General features: G+C 40.0%; 1 protein-coding gene across 1 annotated transcript in view; it reads left to right on the plus strand.

Moving 5' to 3' along the window:
• LOC101482762 (receptor-type tyrosine-protein phosphatase N2) overlaps window positions 1-26,133 on the plus strand; it is a 232,001-nt gene that overhangs the window by 58,341 nt on the left and 147,527 nt on the right. The window contains exons 9-10 of the mRNA XM_014410209.3: window positions 3,446-3,819; window positions 14,440-14,526. Of these exons, the coding sequence (XP_014265695.2) occupies window positions 3,446-3,819; window positions 14,440-14,526 (461 nt within the window). The remainder of the gene's footprint in view (window positions 1-3,445; window positions 3,820-14,439; window positions 14,527-26,133) is intronic.

The raw sequence follows: 26,133 nt of genomic DNA on the forward strand, positions 1-26,133 counted from the left end.
TGTCATTATGTGTCCATAAACACAAACAAATACACAACTTTCCAATCCAGAAGACTGATGTTTATCACACAGCTTTATGTCAGATAACATGCTGACACATAACTAAATGCTGCACTACCTTTAGAGCAATAGTTATCTATTGCTGCAGTGTTTGATAAAAACCCATTCAGCTTAGTGAAAGGAATTTCGTGACTGTGGGACTGTTATTCATTTGTCCATATATCTGACTTTACAAATAAAATGTAATATGTCATTTTCAACTACTTTTTATTTGTGTTTTGTAGCAAAAAATATATTTATGATAAGATTTGCTGAAATCAACGCCGGAATAGAAGCAACGTCTTCTCTGTGCTTATTTCTTGTACTCATTTCTTATTTTGTTTCTACTCGTTGAAAATTCCCTCCAGGCTGATGCATCTTGCTGGTCCCAAAAAACAATTTGAAGTTGCAAAGAAGATTGTATTTCAAAGTGCTCAGAGACAGAACAAACTATGTTTTTAGCTCACATGGCATTGCTGCTGCAGTGAGATGTAGTTCTTGACAAGACGAGCAATTACCCTGAAGCTAGGACCAGAAGAATAATAGCATATTAAAACCCTATTCAGCATAAGTCTGACAGGGTGGCTGTTCTTTGATTCAAGGCAATTATTTCCTCATGCCTGTAGCTGCAGATCGCCAACACGCTAATGTCAGCAACAGGAAAACTCCCACAAGTTCAGTTTAAAAGAAAAAGAACTTGATTCAATATTGTTTCATTAGACACTTAACAGCCACTTCATTAAGTATGCCTAACAGCACACGGTTGCTGCAAATTTGTTGGCTACAGACAAATTTCCCATTCCACCACATCCCGAAGGTACTCTATTAGGTTGTGATCTGGTGACTGTAGAGGCCATCTGAGTACAGTGAACTGATTTTCATGTTTGAGATTAGTCACATGGCACCTTATCTTGCTGGAAGCAACCATCAGGTAGGCTAAACAATGCTCAGTGGATACTAAATAATCAAAAATGTGCCAAGAAAATAACTCCCACGGCATTAAACCACCAGTACCAGCCTGAACTATTGGCACAAGGTAGGATGGATCCATGCCCGGATCTCTGATGGTTTGGGGGTGCATTCGAGCCATTGGAATTAGCAGCTTGCACATCTGGAAAGGCACCTTCAATGCTAAAAGGTATACGTGGGTTTTAGAGCAACAAATGCTCCCATCCAGATGACACATATTTCAGGCAAGGTCTTGCATATTTCAGCAAGACTGTGATAAATCACATTCTTCATCTATTATTATCACACCATGGCTTCGTACAGTTTTAGAAGAGTCCAGGTGCAGAGCTAGCCTGCCACTAAGTCCAGATCTTTCAGCAATTGAAAGCAATTGTAATGAAATGAAATGAAAATAGGAAAAAGAGTACCCTGGACTGCTGAGCAGCTAGAATATTATATCACACAAGAATTGGATAATATACCTCTCCCAGAAGTCCTACAGCTGGTCTCCCCATTTCCTAGATGTTTATGGACTGTTTTTAAAAGAAGAATGGATGCTGCACATTGTAAACATGGCACTGTTCTTACTTTTTTGAGACATGCTGCTGCCGTCAAATTTAAAACGATCAGATTTTTTTTCTTAAAATTGTTAACTTTCTCAGTTTACATATTTGATTGGATTTATTTTCTGTGTCCCACTGTGAATAAAACATAAGTTTATGGGATTTGCAAATCATTGCACTGGCTGGGAGCAGTGCAATTTAACTAGAAAAAGCACCACACGGATTCTTTCCGTTATGATACGGTTAGGGATGGGTACCGGTGTCCGGTGCCATGATGGCACCGGTTCTGACATAAACGGTAGTAACCAGACCGAAAAGCAGCGCACATTTCGGTGCTTTATTTCGGTGCTTTTTTTTCCTGAGCTGTGATACACTTCTAGCCAATAATTTTACGTTTCCGAGGATAGTAGGCGGGTCCAGGTACGTACGTTCTTTTATGCAGAGCTACGGATTAAAAATGCCCAAGGCCAAGCGGTCAAAAGTCTGGCTGTACTTCACAGCAAAAGATGCAAACTCAGCAGCAACAAGTGCTTTAAGCTGATACTGTGATACTGTCAAAGGAGGTAACACCTCAAATCCGATGAAACACCTGGTGACGCATAGCGTTTTTTTAAAAAGCCCAGAAATGCGCCGTATGATAGCTTGCTGCGAGACCTCACACCGAGCGCATCTACTGTGCGTGGGTTGCCTGTTATCGGACCCGGAGTTAGCAATATCCCCCAAAAAACCCGAAGAATAGAGTCCTGGCCCCTGGCCCTGCCAGTGTAGCAGAAATGATGACGGATGATGATGCAGCAGCAGCCGTTCTTCTCTGCGTGAGTAGCTTAATGTTGTTAGTGTGTAATTTACGTTGAGTAGGCTAACCACGTTATTACATTAATGCATGTAAGGTGAACTAGCAAACATCATCATAGCTACATGCGGCTGTCCTCTTGTTTGATGGCAGATACTCCCTTCACCCTGGCCAAAAAGGCTAAAATGACCAAAGAAAAAGTGGAAAACAGTTAAACATGAGAGGTTTTGGACAAAGTTTGTGTTTTTTCCATTGTTTAAGCACTGCTTCCAGCCAAGAGTGATACCATAAATCCCCTATAGCTGCAGAAAAGGCTAACATTGTTATCTTTTTACAAAAACCAGCTGAACATGAGAGGTTTTTGGACCAATTTTGTGTTCTCCATTCTTTAAGCACCGGTTTGAGCACCGTTTGAGCACCGGCACCGTTTCAAAAGTACCGATTTGGCACCGGTATCGGATAAAACCTAAACGATACCCATCCCTAGATACGGTTGCTACAGACGTTGCCTCATGTTCTTTTAGAGACACTATGTCTTAAGTGTCTTAAGCTTAAAATTGAGCTCATTAGTCACGTTTGTATTTTTTTTAATTAGGTGTCTGAAATAAATTAAGATCTGTGTAACAGTTGGATCATCTACTGTCTTACCAGGCTCTGTGGTGCAATGGATAGCACATTGGATTGCTATTGGTTTGTGTCAGATGAAATTCAAAGATTGTGGGTTCAAGTCTCACCAGAGTCACTTTACTACAGTGAGGGGAGAAACTTGTTCCTGCTACACGGAAACCTAGTTTTGGGGTGGCTGTGTGTAGGTCAGGTGGTAGAGCAGATCACCCACTAATTGTAAGGGTTGGTGGTTTGATCTGTCTGCTCCAGTCTGCGGGCCAAATATCCTTGGGCAAAATACTAACCCCAAGTTGCTCTCCGATTAACCTATGAGTACGTAAGAATGTTAGATAGAAGGACTTACATAGGAAAAAAGAAAGTGAATGGGTGAGTGAGGCAAGTTGTATAAAGCGCTTTGAGTGCGCAGTTAGAGTAGAAAAGCATCATATAAGAACCAGTCTATTTACCCACGATATTTCATTGGCTCTTATTTCAGACGGAGAGTGGCAGCCTCTTCACCAAGCTTCTCGCCTACCTTGACAAAAGTTCCTTCACCGGACCTCCCCCAGCTAAAAACCATTATGACGATGCCAGTCAAACACCCAGAGGGCAGCAGGTGGGGCTGGAAAACGTCCAGAGTCGGACTAGCGAAGTAGGGGTGGCGGTGCAAAAGAAGGATACCACCCAGTCTGTAGAGGAGCTGTTGGAGGTGGCAGGCTGGATCAAGGAGGTGGCACCCCCTCCTGCTTCTCTCGTGTACGATGAACCTCACAAGAAGACGATGCACGTTCCTGAGCTACAGTTGGACGTCAAAGCCAGCAAGATGAAGAAAGATGATGATGTCTTTGGCTATGTCATCACCGACACAGAGTGAGTACAGATTTAATGATGAACATGTAAAAGGCAAACTGCAATTGAATTTTGAAGGAGACATATTTGAAAATAAGTGGATGAAAATTAATGGGTAGGTGGATGGATGGACAGTATTTGAAGAGTAAAAAATCAATCAAAATTACAATTCACTTTGCATTTATCATTTATTTTCAGGTGAAATAAGTACACTTTTACTGCTTCCAGAAATTAGAAAATAATATAAATTAAAAGGGTAAGTTGCAGCCAGGTGCTGTAATGAAATGGAGCTGATTAATTGATCATTAGAAAGTGTGACAACTACTTCTATTAAAGCCTCTGTAGCATTCAGGCGTGTGTTTACACAGTGCCACGGGAGATGCTGTTTGAGCAGATTCACCCCAAAGTCAGATTGTGCAATGCTTAGAAAAAGTTCCATCTCAGACTCAATAGACCTCTGTTAGAATATTCAATGTTAAAGTTCTTGACAGTAAAATTAGAAAAAGACTGAAGAAGTACCCGTGGTTTGGAAGGGTCCCCTAGGAAAACTCTTTACTTTAAGAAGAAAATGGCAACATGGTTTAGGTTCGCAAACCACAAGACTTCTGGAACAATGTTCTTTGGTTCAAGGAGACCAATGCACAGTGCCACAGCATATCAGCAAACACTTCATACCAAGTGTCAAGCACAGTGGTGGAGGTGATTTGGGCTTGTTTTGCAGCCACAGGACCTGGGCACCTTGCAGTCATTGAGTGAACAATGAACTGTGTATGTCAGTGTATTCTAGTCAAATGTGAGGCTATCTGTCCAACAGTTAAAGCTTGGCCCAAACTGGGCCTTGCAGTAGGATGATGATCCTGAGCACATTAGAAAATCTATAACAGAAAAAGAAGAATTAGGGTTTTGTGGCAGCAAGTCCAGGTCTCAAGGTTCCTGAAGTGCTGTGCATAAACAAATGCTAGGAAACCTCACTGAACTGAAGGTTGGCTTTTTCATGGAAATTTCATAGCATGTCAAAAGTCTAATAACAGAAAGCCAGATGCTTGTTCAGTTTGAAAGGCAACATGTTCTAACTTATGAATCAATGTTTTTTAGTCATGTGGCTGAAATCCAACTTAACTCTGCCTTTATGTAGGTCACCAATGACCCACTTGGATGTTGAAGAGGTTGGAAAGTGTAGAAAGTAAAATTTTTTATCTCAATTTTCAAAATGCATATCTCGAGTCTAGAGCTTATACAGAAACTTTCTTTCACCTTTGTTTTGGGTAATCCACAGTAGCGATCAACCAGCTTTTTTCACAGTAGGTGAAGAAAGAAATGTGCTTTCCACGTGAGAAATTGCAAACCCTCGTTCTTTGTCCCTGCAAATTTTACCCAGAATGCAACAAGAGCACACTGGGCATCTTTTTCCTTCTTTCTTACTCACACAAAGGACAGGGTCGTTTCCATATTGATTCCTCTGTTCCTCAAGTCTGAGGTTGAAGTTCTTTAGAAATCCTCTTTCCTGTGTCTGGTTTTGAAACTCCTTCATGCTCGCCTTTCAGCTGAAGCGGGTGTAATTCTGGCTCAAGGTCTTTGGCAAGTCTCTTTCTTTTTGTCCTTGTTACTCGACACTCTGAGCTATACAACAGAAGAGCCTTAAATGTTATGTTATAGAGAAAAAACATCTCTGGGATGTTGGTGTGGAGGTCCTACTCAAGGCTTTCATATGCTGAATGAAGGAGTTTTTATTTAAGCACAATATGATGTCCGTTTTAGTCCAAGCTTTTTCTTTGTACTTACTTTACGTTACTCAACTGTAGCATACATATCATTACAGTATAAATAGGAAACCTAATTTCTAATCACCATGGTCTTCAAAAGCCCCATTCAGTAAGGTTGAATGATTCTTCTTTACCCATAGAGCCGCTTAGTGTCACATCTGCTCTTGAGAATCAAATGTATTTATGTTTTACAAGAAAGAGAAATTCTAAATTAGATGACTTGTGTTTATGAAGTGCGGAAAAATTTCAAGGCAATAAAAAGTGTCAAATATGCGAATGCAAAATTAAATGTTGCAATGTTAAGGCGCTTTGGTTGTAGCTCATGAGCACCAATCGATCGTCAATCTTAAGGTCAGTAGTGTAATCCCCGGCTCCCGTGGGCCGGTGCGTTGAAGTTTCTCTGGGCAAGATCCTGAATGCCAAAGTGCCCGCAGTGTATCCGTCAGGGTGTGTGCATTATAGTTAGAAAACACTTAAAGACCTTGTAGTGTAAAGCTGCTCAATTACTTTTCTATTTACCGTTCAAATGTTATTCCTCTCCTCTCCAAACAGACCTTTGATAACTGAAGTAAAAATACTGTGACTTTAGCTTAAACAAGACTAGCCTCAGCTACGGCTGCTTTCCGCATGTGAGAAAACCTCTTGGTGCTAAAATAAAGCGTTATTTCTTAGTTTTGTATTAAGTGTTTGATTTAGACTCACCTGACCTCCCCATACATCATACACAAGTATAAACATTGATAACACAGGACAAATGTGTGTACTACTGACTGACAGATTTATTACTTATAATTTGTTGCTATCTGCAGACGGTGCCTCAAGGTGGGGCTGCAAAAGGATACCTTTGTATCCCTGCGACGGCTGCAGCATCTAACAGTATGAGATGAAAGATCTTATCAACGGGTTAGATTTGTATTACTCTTTGTTTTCTGTAGATTCTCTTAACATTTTAACTAAATATATGGTTAAAAGAACAATTACAAAGCACCGGGTTTTCTTCTGTGGAGCCAGAACCAAGTTATTTTTTTTAATTTGAAAAAACTTTAGCTCACAAAAGCTCACAAAAACTACTTTGACAGTGTTGCAGAAATTCTGACGGCAACCTTTAACATCATGGTTGAGCTCCTGTAACTTTATGAAACGGGCTCAGAGGCTGCTTTGCTCTGATCCTAGGTGAACAGCTGGAAGGTTTAAGATGTGTTCAGTCACTTTTGCACCGCAGATGTCAGAGTCTTCAGTGTACTCAGCAGATTCCTCTCTAACCCTTTACAGTGACTCTTCAAAGTGACTCTTGACATTTCTATGAGATTGCTGAACTTCAAAAGAACACCAAAGTTGTCCTTGACAGTTCACTTTGTGTCAAACCTCTTCTTGAGAGTGAAGTGCAGCATCAACCACAACATGGAAAAATGCCACTTCGCAATGTGCCAGTAAGAAAAAGGCCCTTGAAAGAATGTCTTCTTGTGAAACAAGCCATCTTCTGAGCCAGACTAGTCTCAGTAGCCACATCTTTCCCCACAGCTTTTTGTTTGAGCAATGAGAAAACCTTGGACATTTTTCCTTGCTACGTCTGACTACAGGGACAGAGTGATGAAAACGAATGTATTAAACCAAACAACAAGCAGAAGATGATAAAAGCAGAGGAATGCAGTGAGAGTCTGGGCCACCAGTAGTCATCTCTAGCTTTTAAAGAACATCTGATTTGTGCTGCCAGGTACCTGACTGCTCCATGTCATACTGTGATTTAGCAGTAAAGTCAGCAAGCTTTAGGGTTTCTTTAGATCAAAGAATCCAGTAATATCTCTTGATACTTTTTAACTAGTGGCAATAACAAAAACTATGTATTAACACCATTTAATGTTGATACATAATTCACAGATGCTTCTTGTTTCCTCAAACATGGTTGCATACAGTACTGTGCAAACACATCATTTCTCTGAGGTGACATTAGACATTAGGGAAATGGGAAATACATGCAGCAGTTTATTGAAACATGTAAACACACATGGAAATATGGTACAAAAGAAAGTCATTAATTGGTATGACCACATTTGTTCTTCAGCCTGAACTCTGGTTCTTGAATTAGGTGCCTTTTTATTCTTGAATGATTCACAGATCAGTGTTAAGTAGCTTAATAAGACATCTTTAAAAGATTACAAGAAAGTCTGGATGCTTGGAAGCAAAATACTAAGAAATAAAGACTTTTGCTCAGTACTGTAACTCCTTCAACACTGCATTAACCAAAAGCACACCTAACTCATAATTTAAGAACTCGCAGTAAAATTGTTTAACTCAACAACCATTTTTCCTCTTCACTTCAAGCTGGGCCGCTGAATGGCTGTGAACTCTAGTGAATGCGTTGCTGAATTTGAGGTTGTTTGAATAAACGTTTTTCATATTTTGGCTTAAAGCTACTGAAATGCTCCGTACTGAGGTCGAGTCCCTCTCCAAAACAAAGCTGTCACAGTAGGAATAAAAATATATGAAATGCAGGGCCACATGCGAAACAAGATCGATGTGATGACATTTTGGCGCAGCGTCTGAGGTGAAAGCTGATAGCAGGAGCATCCTGGTGGTTTTAGAGTATCATCTCCTCCTGTGGCCTGGGGAGGGGAGGAAGAGGAGGAGGAGGAAGAGGAGGACAGGGTGATTCATGACAGCTGGAGGAAAACACCTGGTGCTCAAGACGCACACACACACACACACACACACACACACACACACACACACACACACACACACACACACACACACACACACACACACCTGTTTTCATATCTTAGTGAGGATATCTGATTGACATTATGCTTTCCCTAACTCTAAGCCTAAAAAATGAATGCCTAACTCATGGGGACAGGGACTGGTTCCCACAAGTATAGTAGCGTGCCAATTTTCTGTCCGCACAAAGATGTCTAAACATGTACTCACACACACACACACACACACACACACACACACACACACACACACACACACACACACACACACACACTCTAATTAGTACTTTGATGTAAAAATATGCATAAAAAGCTCCAGTGTAATTCCTTTAATGATAATCTATAATTTGATGATTTGATGATCAAATTCCAGCCAGAATTTGTTGCCTTAACCTGAACCTGTTATCTAACTGTTATCACGAGTAATGTTTCCAATTACTCGTGATACAAGTCAAAATCTCTGTAGACCATCGGAGGTTTCATTTTTTAATTAATTTTTTAGTTTTCATTTTCTGTTGGCCCCATGTGTATTTATATGTTATATCCAGAAATTCACAGAAATTGTTTATTCTGACGTCTCTGTTTCTATTTTTCATGCCGCTGACTTGACATTTGTTCCGTCTTACCGACAGCATTCTCCTTAGTTGTCATTATTACTGATCAGACTTAGGCATGACAGTCTGCCTGTACTGGTTTTCTCCTGATTCACTCTCATGTACTTGCTGAGGCAGCTCATAGTAGAGTGATCAGTGGAGAAGCCCTGAAGGGAAGGGATGTCTTTGATGTTTGAAGAAATAGCCTTGCTTTTGTTCAGTGAAACCTCTGGCTTTCCTATTACTACATGCAGCAATCCTCTCCTCAGGCGCTTCTGTCCCCAAACAACAGGAATCCGACTGGGGTCTGCAGAAGATGGATAGATCATATTTTCCTGGTGAGCAATATACTCTGGACTACTCGAATAATGACCAAGGAACCTTTATTTACACGTTGGAGTGAAAAGCAAGTGTAACTTTCTCCATTTTGGACCATCTGTTTCCTGGAAGTTTAGTAGTGTCCAAATAGTTTGTCCTACACATGTGTTATACTGTGTGAGAAAATACTCACAAATACACAAAAAATGTTTGCAGGAAGATTAATTGATTTTGCTGTGAATAAACTAAATATTAGACATTTAAAAGGTTTGAGAGGTTTGAACTTAGTAGTACTTTGACTACTCTCACGCTGAAAATAGTTATAATAACAGTTTGAATAGTATCAGCATATGAATTTGATATTCGTCCCCTGTATATCACCAGTAGTTACCCTCCTCTACCTTCATGCATTCTAAGTAGACTGTTACTATCTTTTGTAAACAATGATAAGGCGAGAGCATTGTGTGGACATTTAGCAGTACTGTTATAAAACCTGGTGGTAAATGTTGTATTAATGCTGCCGATGTAGCTTTGTAACATGTGCATTACACTTTAAAATTGATGCTTTTTAAATTTTAAAGTCCTTATGCTCAAAATAAAAAACAATGCAGCTGTTGATGGATAAATGGATTGATGTGAAATTATATTGCTATCTGAATCTGGAAAACACGGTGCCAGCTCCTGAGTTGAGGCGTATAGTACCTGTCAAGTATCCATCCCTCCCTACTGATGCTTAAAATGGAAAACATAATTTGATATCCAAATTCGTTTTTTCTTGTCTAATAAAACATTTGCACAATGTCTTGTGCTAACCCTGCGCAGTAGATGTTGAGACATGAAAACAATGACCACTAGACGAAAGGTCATCAAATGGGGTTTATACTCAGGAGTCCATGGATATCTTCATTAAATTTCATATTAGATCATCCAGTAATTGTTTAGACTTTTTTAGAGTAATAGAATTCAGGGTAGCACAGAGAATAATCCTGTTGTTTTTGTGTATTTGTGCAAAAGTTCCTTCTCAACTTTGGTAATTATTGCCTTTGGATTCAAAGTCATTTGTCCAGCTGTTGCTCCATCAAAAAGCCAGATCATCATCAGATGAGCAAGTACAGGCCTGTACTTGCTGCTGTACTGTTATCAGTTTCCATTTTCCCTGAAATTGTGTAAGAGTGAGATGGAAGGAAATATAGAATAAAAATAATCAAAGCGTCTCTCTGTGAGAAGAAATCCTGCCGAGGCAGGCTGTCGTATCTGAGTGGGATCATAACCCAACACCCTGCATGCTGCAGAGCTAATGTAAAAGCTGCTGTGAGGTCTCCATTGTAGCTATCAACACTCAGGATCTGCAGGCAGAGCGATCGCTGATGTCAGATCTGAAGCAGCTGCTCTGCACAGTGAAGACTGACTCAGGCTGTGGGCTGTTGAAGCTGCTGTCTGCTCTCCAGGCTGAGAGGGGAGACAAATCACAGGCTGTCAGTACATTTTCATACATAGCAAGTCTCATTTTTATTAACTGTAATTCAGCCACATTCAGTCATTTTCTCTTATAGTCAAAGAAAACAGTTAAACTCATGATCCCTAAGATGTTAAATTCTGTAAACAGCTACAATTTATTTATTTTTATTTGGATTTGACTCTGAAGCTGACAGTCATATTTGATCATAAATGATTGTTTATTTGGTCACATGTCCAGTGCATGTGAAATCATAAGGCTAGGAAGACACCTAGAGTAAAGATTTTAATATGGAGTAAACTAAAAATGATGAAAGAGAAGAAAACATTTTTTGGTTGAAATCCAGCAAGTGTTGGACATCAAAGTTCAAGATGCAAGGACGGAGACAGCTGCTAATTTTTGTAATTAAGTGCATTTAAAAATTGAGTGATTTGCACAGTTTGCAGCAAAACTCTTTCTCAGCTTAAGCTGTATTTCCAGAAATGTGCAGATATCCTGCAGATGTCTGGAAGCGTCTGCTTTCCTTGTTTGAATTCCACAGAGGAGACTTAGAGGAGGTCAGATGAGTCCACAGCAGACAGCAAGCAATTAGCTTGGAGTTGGGATATTGAGCTTTAATTATGGTCTCACAGATGCAAACACATGCCACGCACAACCTCTCCCCGTCCCATTGGCCCTAAGCATGCACAGAGGCTTTGGTAATTTAGTGCTTAATTTGTTATTCCCTTATTTCGCTGCCATTATTCTCACGGTTTGGTGAAATGTCAGTGAGTTTCCCCGTCTAAATTTTACTACGTTATCATCAAAAGCAAAACTATGTATTAAAGAAGAGGTCATTTAAAGCCAAATTGATGTTTTCGTGTTTCTTAACCTGTCATGAGTCATGTCTGCATCTCGTTATATTCTTGTTTTATTTTGAAAGTCTTGTTTCTCTGTTCATTGTGCTTAGTGTCACGATGTGATTCCAGTCAGCTGGTTTTCCAATGTGTTTCCACTTCCTCTGATCACCCTTTGTGTGTACCTTTGTGTGTATTTAGTTTTTGTGTGTTGATTCAGTCGTTGCCAGGTCGTCTGTTTGGTTTCACGTCATGTCTCAGAGTTCTTCTTTCTGATCAGGTTCGTGTTCGGTTTATTTCAGTTCCATGTCTCTCGTCACAGTTTTCATAGTTATTTAGTTATTTCCCAGTTTAGGTGTCAGGTTAGGTTTTGCCATGTTCACGCTTGCTTTGTTTTTGTGTTCACGTTTTATCAGCCAAATGAACGGCTCGCCTTTTGTTTAAACTCGGTTCCGTCTCCTACCGTGTCTGCATTTGGGTCCCACTATTCACTCAAAACACAGTCAGCTCCCTGCTGACCGGGACATAATTGACATTGCATGCTTTTTGGATTGGCATTTCTGTTGTCATAGCATTGTTTCTTTAACTACACCTTTTGTGTCTGTGTGCTTCGCCTGTTACTTCTAGTCACATCCTATTTTATTTTGGTAATTTGTTTTCCTTGTTGGTTTCCTTCTGGCTTTTTCCCTCCTCAAAAATTTGCCTTTACCTGCCTTTAATGGCTTCACCTGTGTCACATTAGTAGGTATTCTTTAGCCTATTTTTGCCTCACTTATTTCCCTTGTGCTCCTTTAATCGTTTAAATCTTTGCTTTAGTTTTACCATTTTATTGAATTAGCTTTTGTTTATTCCCAGAGTGTTTAGTCACCTTTTGTTTGTTTACAAAAAAGTTTTGGATTCAACGTTTGTTCCTTCACTCACTCATGTCTGCATCTGGGTCCTCATTCTGATATATCAAAACATATATATCATAACATGTCTAAGAAGTTTTCACACTATTAATTTGTAATGTCAGACACATAAGGCTGCACAGATGGCATTCTCATTTATAGAAGCATAGATGTTTCCTTCTTAAGTTACTTTAAAAATAAAGAAAAGAAAAGTTTGCTTTTGAAAATATCCAGTAAAGAAATTTGTGTTGGGAGGATTACATCAGCTTTACTTGATTTAAAGTAGTTAAAATCTATTGCTGTAGAGTATGTGTCAAACAGTATGAGCCAATGCCATTAATATGGCTGTCTATCCAAAAATATGCATATATGCCAGAACAGCAGATCAGGGTTCAGGATGAAGTGTTTTTCTCTTCTTTTAGATCGAGGTAATCCTCAGCTGTGAACAAAACAGGTCGTTTTTGTTGTTGAATACTGCCAAAGTAATTTTATGTGCTAGAAAATGCTGTAAAGCATAAAATGATGGAGCGGGCAGTGATATCAAGCTTTCTGCCTGTGACCTTTGTGACCTCTTCAGCGTTCACCTCGCTGGCAAACGGCACTTCCCACCTCTCTATCTCACACTTATCTGAACTCACCTGGGAGCTTTGTGGAAAACTGCTTTTGTCTGTATTTTCTGGTTCAGTCCTTCAACTAGTGGGTTTAATGATCCAGTGATATGTCTGGAGAACTTCCCCATGTCCAGTATGTCTTATAGATCAGCGGTCCCCAACCCCCGGGCCACAGACTGAGTCATTTGGTACCGGGCTGCGAGAATTGAGGCTCGGGTGTGAAATTTATAGTTTTCAGGGTTTTTATCATAATTTTTTTAATCGTTTTATTGTTAACTCTGTTTCCCTGGGTCTTGTCCCGTGTGTTATGGGTAAGTCTTCTTCTTTTTTGGTACTGGTTTTATTTGTTGTATTTATCCACAACACGGTCCGTGAAAATATTGTAGGACATAAATAGGTTGGGGTTGGGGACCGCTGGCATTTAACACTTTGCTCTTCATCTCCATACTATTTACGCTCAAGTTCTCTGCCATTCACTTGCCTTAAGAAATGTCAATTAAACATTTATCTTCAAAGAATTTACTTTTAATTTTCTCTCATTTCTACATAAACCAGTTCAAGCCTTACCTATTCTGATAGCTTTGCACGATTCGTGCTTCAGAGTACTCTTCAGCCCCTTAGTTCACTTTTTCTAAGACTCCACTAACATGGGCTGAGGGATCAGTCAGTGACCCACTGGAAACCAGAGCGTGCTGAAGAAAAATGTGAATTGCTGGAGGCTGTTTGCAGTTACTGTGAAATCAATTGCTGAAGCACCAGTGACATATTCCTAGAGACTAGTCAATAACCCCACGACAGGCTGTCTAGGGGTTGCTGGCAGTTGCTAAGTAAAACTGGTTGTAAAGATTTATACAGTGTTGTGCTGGAAAACTTTCCTTTAGTCACAGATTACCTGTAGTTTGCATGAAAGATCCCGACTTGTCTGCAGCACTTGCTCTGCTTAGCGAGCGGACATAAACCGGAAATTGAGACTGTTCATGTTTGCAGATAAGTTGGTGTCTTCCTTTCACGGAACGGCCAGCTGAGGCATTTAGATGCTAATCAAAGCAATCACAAAGACGTTATTTTGTGCACCACAACCTTTCGGATCAACTTCACCTAAACACAGCCAGCAACCTCCAGCAACCACTCATCTGTTTACACCTTTCTTCTGATTGGCTCCTCCTTGCAAAAAGATGGTTTTGGTGGTAGATGGGCGGGGCCTATGTGCTAAAACCTACAGCTGTTTGTCTAAAATAACCATATTAGGAATATCACCAGTGAAGAGCAATCTACAGAAAATAAGGAAAACCTTTAAAATTACCTGATACATCACTAGAAGGAAAAATAACTTGTTTAAAGCCTGTTTTTAAAAACAAATTGCACAGTAAATTGCACCTGTTGTATGTTTAACTTTTAATTTCTGATCCCTTCTTCTCTTCCTGCCCTGCACTCTTCTTCTTCATCGTCATCATCAGTGGGCTCCAGACAGACGACGGCCTCCACCTGATGAAGATCCTGGCTAGAATGGCGAAAATCCAGATGACTGATTTCGCTGAGCTCTCGTATGTACATCTGTTTTTTTTTGTTTTTTTGGGTTTTTTTTTTTTAATCTTCTGGTTACACAAAGCAGTGCACTCACTGTGTTAATGCTGCTTTTTCTTACTGGAGTCTGGGGTGAAAATCACAGTCTAACCTAATGTGATTTTTTTTTTTCTCAAAGCTTAAATATTTCATTTTCACACTGCATTAAAGGAATATAAAAAGAACCACAAACTGGCACGTTTACTGCATTTGAGGCTCTTAATAATCCGCTCCTATTGAGAAATGATCAAGTCACACCTGTTCCAGTTCGGATGCCAATAAAGAAAGTCTGTTTACAACAGAGCTAGAACACTGGAGGTGACACGTTTCCTGCATGCAAGCAAAAACCCTGAAATAGAAGCTGAACACTTTCTTATTGAAATAAAGCCTGTCGTTCAGTGATCCAGAAACAACTTAAGGCTTCACATCTAATCACTGCAAGTTTGTGGAGTAAATATTTCTCCCAGTCTGATTCACTGGTTTAAATAATGTGTCGATCATATCTTTAAAAACGGAGCAAGAGAATACCACGAATTGACCGCAAAGTTCTTGCAACTTGATCATCAAATCTTAATCCACATGTTGAACCACATGGTAAGGATATCCAGCCAAGTCGGGGATTTGTTCACTTCTTTTCTTCTTGATAAAACACTTTAAGTCTCAGTGCTCAAATTTATCATGAGCTGCACCACAAAGATCTGATTTAAGCCCCCATTTATTTCCATTGTATATTCTGCCATTAGATCACATTAGAAGTTTCAAAACCATTTCCAGTAATCTGTATGCCGATGACGCTCAACTGTATCTCTCATACAAACCTTATGAATTATCAGTTTTAGTTGATTGGTTTAATGCAACTAATAGTTGGATAGCAAATAACTTTTTGCAGTTTAATGAAAACAAGACAGTCTCTTATTTATTTATTTGCTCCAATAAGTATTATTCAAATTGGACAGTGTCTGGGCTTTTTCTCATTCACTGTAGATGCTAACGCAAAGAATCTTGGGTTAGCTTCCATCTTTGACTTTTAAGAAATAGTGCTAAACTCAGGACTGCTGTCTGAAAAACTGAACTGGAGATGCTCGTTCATGCCTTCATCCCCTTCCACTTAGATTGTAGTAATGCTCTGTCTAAAGCAGGGGTGTCCAACTCCTGGCCCAAGGGCCGGTGTCCTGTAGGTTTTAGATCTCACCCTGGGTCAACACACCTTCAAGACATGTTGAGGAGGTAATTTAGCCATTTAAATCAGCTGTGTTGGATCACGGACACACCTAAAACCTGAAGTTGGACACTCCTGGTCTAAAGCATCTAATAATCTCCTCCAGTCTGTCAAATTCTTTTGCAAAGGTTCTTATGAATTCTGTCATGTCTTACCATTGTTAAAGCATCTACACTGGCTTCTAATCAAATGTAGGTGTCAGTTTAAAATCTTGATTCTTACTTTTATGGCCTTTATGTCCAGACACACCCAGCCTCCCTTCCGCTAAAGATGGAGCAGTGTGTGTTAGCTCGAGACAGATGATTCTGTCATGTTCCTTATCATCAAACTACTGTAGAAGACAAGCGAATATTGGATTAATCTGAGCAGTACGAATCCTAGCTGGGAAGACATTGTTGTTCTGTTTTTTCCATCACTAACCACTGTGTCCCTGAGGGGTCATTTGGCTCATTTACCGGCATGGTTTAGCTCTTTTACAGGTAAATACAATGATTAATACAACTTAAAACCAGGTCCTTATTTACCCCTTACTACGAAATCGTCTCAAACTTGTAACTATCCCCACTACCTGCCTAACTCTTCATTTTGCTTATCTTTAAACCAGTTCTTCGCAGTGTGTCTTTGTTAACGAATTTGTCCTCACAATCCAGGTGCGCACACCCACAATTCAAAGCCTCAGCCATGTGTTCTGTTCTAGAAGCTAAAAATAAAAACATTTAAATGCTTACGATGTCGTTTAAAGCTCTCTTTGCCCTGTAATGTAGCGGCGCCTCTGGACATGTAGTCCTACCAGCTGTCAGGCAGCCAAACCGCTGAATAGAAATGAGAACAACATCAAGAAAACACTTCAGTATTTTTCAGTTCAGCAACACTTCAACCTTCTAACAAACCAGAGACCGTATGAGCAAAGATCTGTAGATGAGTCACAACATCCATAGTCTGCTTTACCGTCTCAACAACAACCATTTCGTACCTGTAGGCTGGAGTGGGCAGCAATTTTCTCAAAGGGCGAGCATCACATACTAAAACTCTTCAAATATTCCCAGTAGAAGATGAGCAGCGTCGGCTGCTCCACAGTTACCCTCCAGCATGACGGATCAGAGAGGGCAAACTGGTGGGATCAAAGCAGAGTGGCAGAAAGCATTAAAATCAGAAGTGGGGGAAAAAAAAGGAAGGGAAAACAGTGCCCTTACAGACTAGGAACCCAAGGACGTCGCCTTATTTTCATTCTGTCAACATTTTTTCCTGCTCTGAGGGGGTAATAAAGCAATGAGCGTTGTTGGTCGACGGTATTGACGTGTTAGAGACGAGCAGCCGTTGACTACAATCATTTATTAATGAGAATGAACTCTGCCTGAACTCTTTCTCTCCATGTGTCTTTCTGTTTTTCGATCATTCTGTTATTCGTTTCTCCGTCTTTGCCTCTACCTATTCCTATTTCGTCTTCCCTCCTTCAGGTTTCTGCTTTCTTAGTTTGTCTCAGTCTGTATGTCCTTTCTATATTTCTGTAAGTAACTTTATGCCCCCTCAACACCTCCTCACTTTCTCTCCCTCCCTTTCAGTCTTTCCCCTCCACAGGTGACTTTGCATGGAGTATCAATTGAATTCTCAATGCTGTGAGCTGCAACAGCAAAACAATTGCTACTGTGGGGGTTTGGATATGAACACACTGTTGGGGATTATAGCCAGCCTACAGACGGTGTTTGCTGTATTTTATCTGTGAATAAACATGTGTCTGGTCACAGTTAAATAGGATTTTACAGCCTGAGATTGATCATTGAAATGTGAAAATAGGTGAATTGCAAGGTTAATTAAAACTTTGATCTCCTGACCATTCCCTTAATTGCTGTGATCTGAGAACATTGAGATATTGCTAAAAACCCGGAGGTCCGCATCTTCCGAAGGCTCTTTATTACACAAACTAACCCAACTCAGGGTTCACTTACTTTTTTACAGAAATTTGAACCAATAAGGAAAAAGTATGCCTCTGGCACCATTTCCTGAGGTAACCAAAGAGATGAGAGACATCTTCATGGAATATGGTACTAGATGAAGTTAGGATAATGGGCAGGGCTCCCCCAGGTTATTTTTTTTGCTGTACTGAACTGCCATTCCACAGCACTACATGAGTCAGTCGACACTGAAATAAACCACAACAACAACATCCATCTCTTTACCGAATGTTCAGTGCTCTTCAGTCTCGTGTAAATATAGCGGCAGATTGCACATTGATAACAAATACAGCCTGGTCCCGGTCCACAGACCGATTGGCTCGAGGACCGATTGGCAGGCAGAAGGCTCATAAGACAACTGGGACGTGACGTCAATGTAGGGATCCTGACAGCATTGGAAAATAGAAGCGATGAAGAAAATCGAACACTTGGAATAGCAAATACTCACACGTCCTGCAGACGAATAAAGACGCAACTGAGCAAACAGATCTTCAGTATTGAACCATGACTTCATTCAAGGCCATATTCAGCAAATGGAGATTGATCTTTTGCAGTGGCTGTTCTGAAATTATCTGTCAGATATCTGCCTGATTATTTCCATATGTGTTGTGTTATAATGCAAAATTCATTCAGTCTTTAGGCCTCAAATAACATTGATTAACACAATCTAATGCGTTGAGTTTACCTAAACTCTGGTCTGTGTAGTTTTCTACAGTATATTGGTGACAGTTATACTAGTCCAAATGTGAAATTGTCAACTGTTTATTTCAGATATCAAATCCTTAAAGGTGACCAAACTCAAAAAACATCAATCAGTCACTAATCTACTCCCTTTGTTTTTTTAAAAATGAGATGGTGAGATAAAAACCTGTATATGAATTCTCAGTCTGTGTTGTAAAAATGGTAGAATGAAGAATACTTCTAGCCTCAGTTGTTCACTTTTTCGAGTGTGGTGCACGATGGGCACAATATAATGTAACACTCAGCTGAACAGGTGGAAAAAGATAAAACTGAAAGCTCCGGAAACAAAACAACGAAGTTTACTTAAAATGCATTTTCCTTTGAAGTTTAGCGCGAGGACGCTAATTCACAGTTTATTTGGTGCTTTGTAGAATTAGTTTGGATTATTTGTTATCTTGTTAGTACAGCATATTTTTTGGTGTTGGTTTTTCAGTTCATGTTGGCTGGTGTTTGTCTTCTAAGAGGTGAAATTTTGACACTGTTAAATGGATAGAAGTACTAGGAAAGCATTGCTTTTTATACTTGCATTGTACAGTGTAACTCCATTCACTGTTGATAAAGCAACGTCCAAATTGAATTGAACTCGGCCTGGGTTGAAGGGAAGCAGAGAGAGTAGGAATCCATGTCTACAGTCTTCTATTTGTGAGAGTGTGTGGACAGGTGGGGATTGGGTGGCTTGGGGTCGCATGATTCACACACATGCATACCTACACACACGCGCACACACACACTCTTTCTCTCCACCCCCTACGCTTGGCCCCCGTCGTTGCTTGGCACCTTGTCGTGCTGCTCGGCTGCTGCATTGAGTCCCTGGGTGGCCCGTACTGTTCCCCTGTTCTAATGCACCTTTTGTCTTTGTTCTCCTATTCTGGGAATGAAAGAAGGGAGCTATACAGTGGGGAGAGTGATGGATAGGAGGCAGAGAAAACGAGAGAGCGACTGAGAGAGAGAGAGAGATACAGAGAGCGCAAGGGAGGCAGAGAGAGAGGGAGAGAAATCCAGGGGTCTCTTTTGTTGTGAGCGCAGTGAAAGCCCAGCAGGGGGAGCCGCCTAGACAATTTGTCAGATGCACCACGCTTATTTTCCAAGGCTGCCCGGCTCCTCGCCACTGTGGCAACAGCAGTCACCTTAAATGGAATAAATAAGCTCAGGAACATAGGGCTCAGACTGACACTAATTTCTCAGCCTGCCTGTGATTTCCAACACCATACTCTGAAACCGCACTAAAAACTGGTGGTTGCAGATAGTTTAAAAATATCCATTTACTTGTATCCAATATCATATTTCCCATTGCATACATTTAATGATAGAAATCTCATCTTATTCTGTATGCAGTCTTTGTAAGTTATCCGAACACCTTTTATGGGACCGTTTTTTCCATCAAATGCAAATACGAGTGAATTATCCCTGCTTTTAAATTTACCCTCAAATACTTTTTACCTTATAAAGTATTGTGGTATTTAAACAGCTTTATTTATTATATTTAGGTAAACTCAGTCCTAAAATAAGATGTGATATTGCATTAGAAATAATTGATATAATATCCCTCTAGTTCCCTATTTCGCTTTGAGCTATAAAAGTATTTGAGATAGCAGTTGTAGTATTTACAGTGGGGCAAAAAAGTATTTAGTCAGCCACCGATTGTGCAAGTTCCCCCACCTAAAATGATGACAGAGGTCAGTAATTTGCACCAGAGGTACACTTCAACTGTGAGAGACAGAATGTGAAAAAAAAATCCATGAATCCACATGGTAGGATTTGTAAAGAATTTATTCGTAAATCAGGGTGGAAAATAAGTATTTGGTCAATAACAAAAATACAACTCAATACTTTGTAACATAACCTTTGTTGGCAATAACAGAGGTCAAACGTTTACTATAGGTCTTTACCAGGTTTGCACACACAGTAGCTGGTATTTTGGCCCATTCCTCCATGCAGATCTTCTCGAGAGCAGTGATGTTTTGGGGTTGTCGCCGAGCAACACGGACTTTCAACTCCCGCCACAGATTTTCTATGGGGTTGAGGTCTGGAGACTGGCTAGGCCACTCCAGGACTTTCAAATGCTTCTTACGGAGCCACTCCTTTGTTGCCCGGGCGGTGTGTTTTGGATCATTGTCATGTTGGAAGACCCAGCCTCGTTTCATCTTCAAAGTTCTCACTGATGGAAGGAGGTTTTGGCTCAAAATCTCACGATACATGGCCCCATTCATTCTGTCCTTAACACGGATCAGTCGTCCTGTCCCCTTGGCAGAAAAACAGCCCCATAGCATGATGTTTCCACCCCCATGCTTCACAGTAGGTATGGTGTTCTTGGGATGCAACTCAGTATTCTTCTTCCTCCAAACACGACGAGTTGAGTTTATACCAAAAAGTTCTACTTTGGTTTCATCTGACCACATGACATTCTCCCAATCCTCTGCTGTATCATCCATGTGCTCTCTGGCAAACTTCAGACGGGCCTGGACATGCACTGGCTTCAGCAGCGGAACACGTCTGGCACTGCGGGATTTGATTCCCTGCCGTTGTAGTGTGTTACTGATGGTGACCTTTGTTACTTTGGTCCCAGCTCTCTGCAGGTCATTCACCAGGTCCCCCCGTGTGGTTCTGGGATCTTTGCTCACCGTTCTCATGATCATTTTGACCCCACGGGATGAGATCTTGCGTGGAGCCCCAGATCGTGGGAGATTATCAGTGGTCTTGTATGTCTTCCATTTTCTGATGATTGCTCCCACAGTTGATTTTTTCACACCAAGCTGCTTGCCTATTGTAGATTCACTCTTCCCAGTCTGGTGCAGGTCTACAATACTTTTCCTGGTGTCCTTCGAAAGCTCTTTGGTCTTGGCCATGGCGGAGTTTGGAGTCTGACTGTTTGAGGCTGTGGACAGGTGTCTTTTATACAGATGATGAGTTCAAACAGGTGCCATTCATACAGGTAACGAGTGGGGGACAGAAAAGCTTCTTACAGAAGACGTTACAGGTCTGTGAGAGCCAGAGATTTTCCTTGTTTGAGGTGACCAAATACTTATTTTCCACCCTAATTTACGAATAAATTCTTTACAAATCCTACCATGTGAATTCATGGATTTTTTTTTTCGCATTCTGTCTCTCACAGTTGAAGTGTACCTCTGGTGCAAATTACTGACCTCTGTCATCATTTTAAGTGGGGGAACTTGCACAATCGGTGGCTGACTAAATACTTTTTTGCCCCACTGTATCTGTTTGAGCTGTCGGTATAGGTGATAAACTTGTAGCTTTTTCTTATTTGCCTTAATGTCTCGTTACAGTAGTGTGGTAGAGAGAACATGCTGTATTATTATGGGTTTCATAGATTATCTGATTTGCTTTTATCAGTTTGAAGGACAGAGCGAGGCTCTGTGGTTCTCTGAGAAAACTTGTATAGCCTTGGGAGGATTTTTTTTCTTTATTTGTATCAGCAGGAACTGTAAGATTACATATCCTGTCAAACATGGCATATAGCACTGGCCTAGCTGAACCTGCACCTATCAGGTCAGTTTCCTTAAACCAAAAAAATCCTTGAAAAATAATAATTTTTTTTAAAGCAGTACAAATGTTTAAGTGATATATAAATTTATAACCTGTGGAAATGTCCAGCTGCTTTATTGAGCCATCTTAATTTAAAAAAATACTACTTCTGGGTTTTAAATACTTTTGATCCTTCTTGGTTTATATTTGATGAAGTTTGTTCAAGTGCAAAAAATCCTTAACTGTTTCTATGGGAAGTTTTCTACTTTTTTTTTTTTTTTTTAAAGTAGAAAACTTCCCATCTATTCTCTTCCGCTTATCCTTATCCAGGTTGTCGGTAAAGGGGGTTTGGTTTTGGTTCATTTTTTGTTTTTTTGTCAGAAAAAATATGTTTGCTATTAGAAGCTGGTGTTAAATGTTTAGTTCCACGAACTAACTTTATTTTGCAGAGTCCTGTATCTGCCCCTCATACACCTAACCTCTATCCACTGCGCAAACTTCATCCATTTACCATGCAGGGACACTGCAGACACCTTACACAGCCTCAGCAGCTTAGTACAGCCCCAATTCCAGAAAAGGCTGGATGTTTTACTATTTCATGAAAAACATTTGCTCCTTTTAAATTTGACAGCAGCAACACGTTTCAAAAGGTTGGTACAGAGGAAAGGCTTAAAAATTAAGTGGTACTCAAAGGAAACAGCTGAAGGAAAATGTTCCAACTAATTAGGTTAATTCGAAATATGTCTGTAGTATGATTGGGTATAAAATTTTATCCTGTCTTCCTTCTCTCTCAGCCTGGTTCTGCCGGAGGTTTCTTCCTGTTAAAAGGGAGTTTTTCCTTCCCACTGTCGCCAAAGTGCTTGCTCATTGGGGGTCATATGATTGTTGGGGTTTTCTCTGTATGCATTATTGTAGGGTCTACCTTACAATATGGGGCGACTGTTGTTGTGATTTGGTGCTGTATAAATAAAATTGGATTGAAAAAGAACATCTTAGAGAGGCAGAGTTCCTCTGAAGTAAAGGAGGGCAGAGTATCTGTAATCTGACAAAAAGGTCTACATATTTTCAGAATAACGTTCCTCAACATAAAATTGTTAAGATTTTAAATATTTTATCATCTTCTGATACATAATCTAAATATTCCCAGAATCTTGGTGAAATCTCTGTGCACTAAGCAGAGAGCCAAAAATCAATATTGGAGCCATGCCACTCTTTGGATCGTTGGGTAGGACTGCATTTAAAAATGAGGATGATTCTTTAATGGAACTCATTGCACAGACTCAGAAATCATTGTTCTGTGGACACATGAATCAAAATGTATAGTTCTTTTTGGAAAGCATGGAAAGGACCATCCTCAGGACTAAAGTGGAGAGGCACCATCTGGTTTGTTATCAGCCCTCAATCAAAGGCCTGCATCTCTGATAGATTGTGGGTTCATGAGTGCCTATGGAATTAGCACCTTGCACATCTGGAAAGGCAAAATCAATGAAAGATCATTTGAAAAGATATACGGAGGTTTTATATCAATATATACTCCCATCTAGATCATGGCTTTTTCAGGACAAGACTTACATATTTTAGCAAGACAATGGTAGACCACATAATGCAGCTATTACAACAGCACGACTTTGAAGGAGAAGAGTCCAGTAGAACTGGGCTCTCCCACAGGTCCAGCAGCTGGTCTCATCATGTCCCAGATGTCCAGATGTAAACATGTCCCTGCCCTGACTTTGTTGACATGAGTTTCTGAAATCAAATTCAAAAAGAATTTTCTCAGCTTAAACATTTGCGTGTTTCCTGTGTTCTGCTGTGGATAAAATGTAGGTTTGTGAGATTTGCAAATGATTGCATTCTCTTTTTATCTATGTATATAGTGTCCTGACTTCTTTGAAATTGGATTCGTATATTAAAACAACAAAAGTATCTCTGAACAAAGTAGTCATCGACCTGTGAAACCTCAGCCACTGAAAAGACAACAAAACTTCCCTTTTCTAACAATTTCCTCTCGGGGCTGCAGCCAGAGATCAGCAGCGGTTCGACGAGCCTCCAGCAAAACTTCCAACACTGGCAACGTATGAATCATAAAAGTGAGCCTACACACTGTGCCAGGACACAAAACAAACCTGGAGAGTGACTCACACCCTTACATTTCATTTGGAACAATTCAATACTGATTAGATAATACTGACGGTGAGCACTTTCAGCAAAACGGCCTTGGAAATGTTTTTAGCTGCCACGTTGGCCTGGTAGTGGTTGAGGGCAACGCGGTGAGCGGGAGGGAAGTGCTGATGTGGGTGGCTTCTCGGAGCCTTTGACTGTAGCTGGCTGCCGAATAATGATGGCTCTTGTGTAACCATCAGTGAGTGTAGACTAGAGGTTTAAAAAAAATTATTTATTTTATTGAAACATGAGGGTCTGGGTGATGTAATGTCTGTGTCTGAGCTGAAGGTCCATATCTAAGAGCTGCCACTAGGAGGAGAGAGTGGGCCTGAACTGTCTGGATGTGAGGATGATGATGATGATGATGATGATGACAGACTGGATACAAACTGAGGCCATAGGTGTGAACACTTAGTGTTTTGTATCATATTTTATATCATACCTTTTTAAGAACTGTCACAGCGTTTGGCACAAATCAACAAAATCACAAAGGATGTGTCTCCCTCAAAGCAAGCAAAGTGAAATAATAACTCAAATAATAGTGAATGCATTCAAAAGCCGACACTTTCTTTTCCTCCAACTGTGAACATTAAGGTTCAAATGAAATACCTCTATCTTATTTACCCCTTGGGCACTTGACAGAAAACTCACACACCATATAAACTTTAATCTGCAGCTTCTGTCCTGCAGAGTCCTTCCACAGTCCTTTTTCTGTGCTAAAATAATCCAACTCGTTATCACTTCATGTTCGATATGCATATACATTTCAGTGTGTATTATGGTCTGTATGCAATTTTTTTTTCTTGTCTTTAAAAAAAGTCATTATATTAATGTCATTACTCTTGATGGTGAAACTGGAGCTGTTTATATAGTTTGACTTGACTCTGACACATCTGAGCATGATTGTAAATTTGTGCGTTCTAAGTAAATGGACAGTAAAAACAACAAGTTAACACCAGCTCTATTTCCAAAGTGTTTTTAAGCATGTGGTCCACACATTTGTAGGTTTGAGTTTCTTTTCCTTTATATTTTTTCGGCGAATGATTTTAGTTCTTTGTGTTTTCTGGCATTGTGGTTTTCGCCCTTAATAGTTGTAGTCATAGTTGTGTAATAATGTAAAGTAGTCCTGATTCTCTCTGTGTTATGTCAGGTCACCTGCTACAGTTCCTTTCAAGTTCTCTGTGTTCTTGTGCTTAGCTAGTTTCTTTTTTTCCCCCTGTTGTTGTTATTATTATTATCATTATTATTATTATTATTATTTTGTTGTCTCTGGTCTCTTAGGTTCCCTCTTTGAACTGAATCCTGACAAATGCGACTGCTCATAACTCTTAAATTTTAAACAGCTGACTAAAAAGTCTGTGTACTTCTCTGACTACTGCAGAGAAGTATCATATCCTGCACAATAAGGGTTTTATTTTTTAAACAGAAATGCACTTCTTTCTTTCTACAACAACAAATGTTTCTATTGCACTTTATTTTTAGAGTTTCTTGTTGTTGTTGGCTATTTCTAGTATTTATGGTCACATCATTTAAATATATAGTGCTGTTTGTTGTTTTCATCTGAATGATGTGATGGCTTTAAATGTTATCTAGAGCATTAAAGTCTTTCAGTGTGTAAAGTACTGTGTAAGCTTTTACATTTCTTAATCACTAAATTTGTTTGTTTTTATACTGTTCTATTGATTTATTTCAAGATTTGCCTACCTTAAAAATATGATTTTAGCTTTTCAGGCTCACTTTGTTACGTTTCTCTTCAGTGAGGTACATATTTTCTTAAGGTTCAGTCTTCAGGCGCGTTCAGGTGTTGTTATTCCTTCAGTCAAAGACTAAAATGATGTTTTAGCACTTACAGTATGACAGGGTTTGCTTCAGTTGTCAGTCATGTAGTCAGGGTCCCTGTCACTCTTTTGTTCAGCTGGGAGCGTGTTTGATTTCAGTTTAGCACACCAGATATATCTGCAGTGCCTCCACCCCCACCGCCTTCCCTCCGCCTTTGCAATTAGTTATCATGATGCTGCTGCTGGATGCTTGTT

Source organism: Maylandia zebra, linkage group LG18, assembly GCF_041146795.1.
Source record: "Maylandia zebra isolate NMK-2024a linkage group LG18, Mzebra_GT3a, whole genome shotgun sequence".
Lineage (NCBI taxonomy): Eukaryota > Metazoa > Chordata > Actinopteri > Cichliformes > Cichlidae > Maylandia > Maylandia zebra.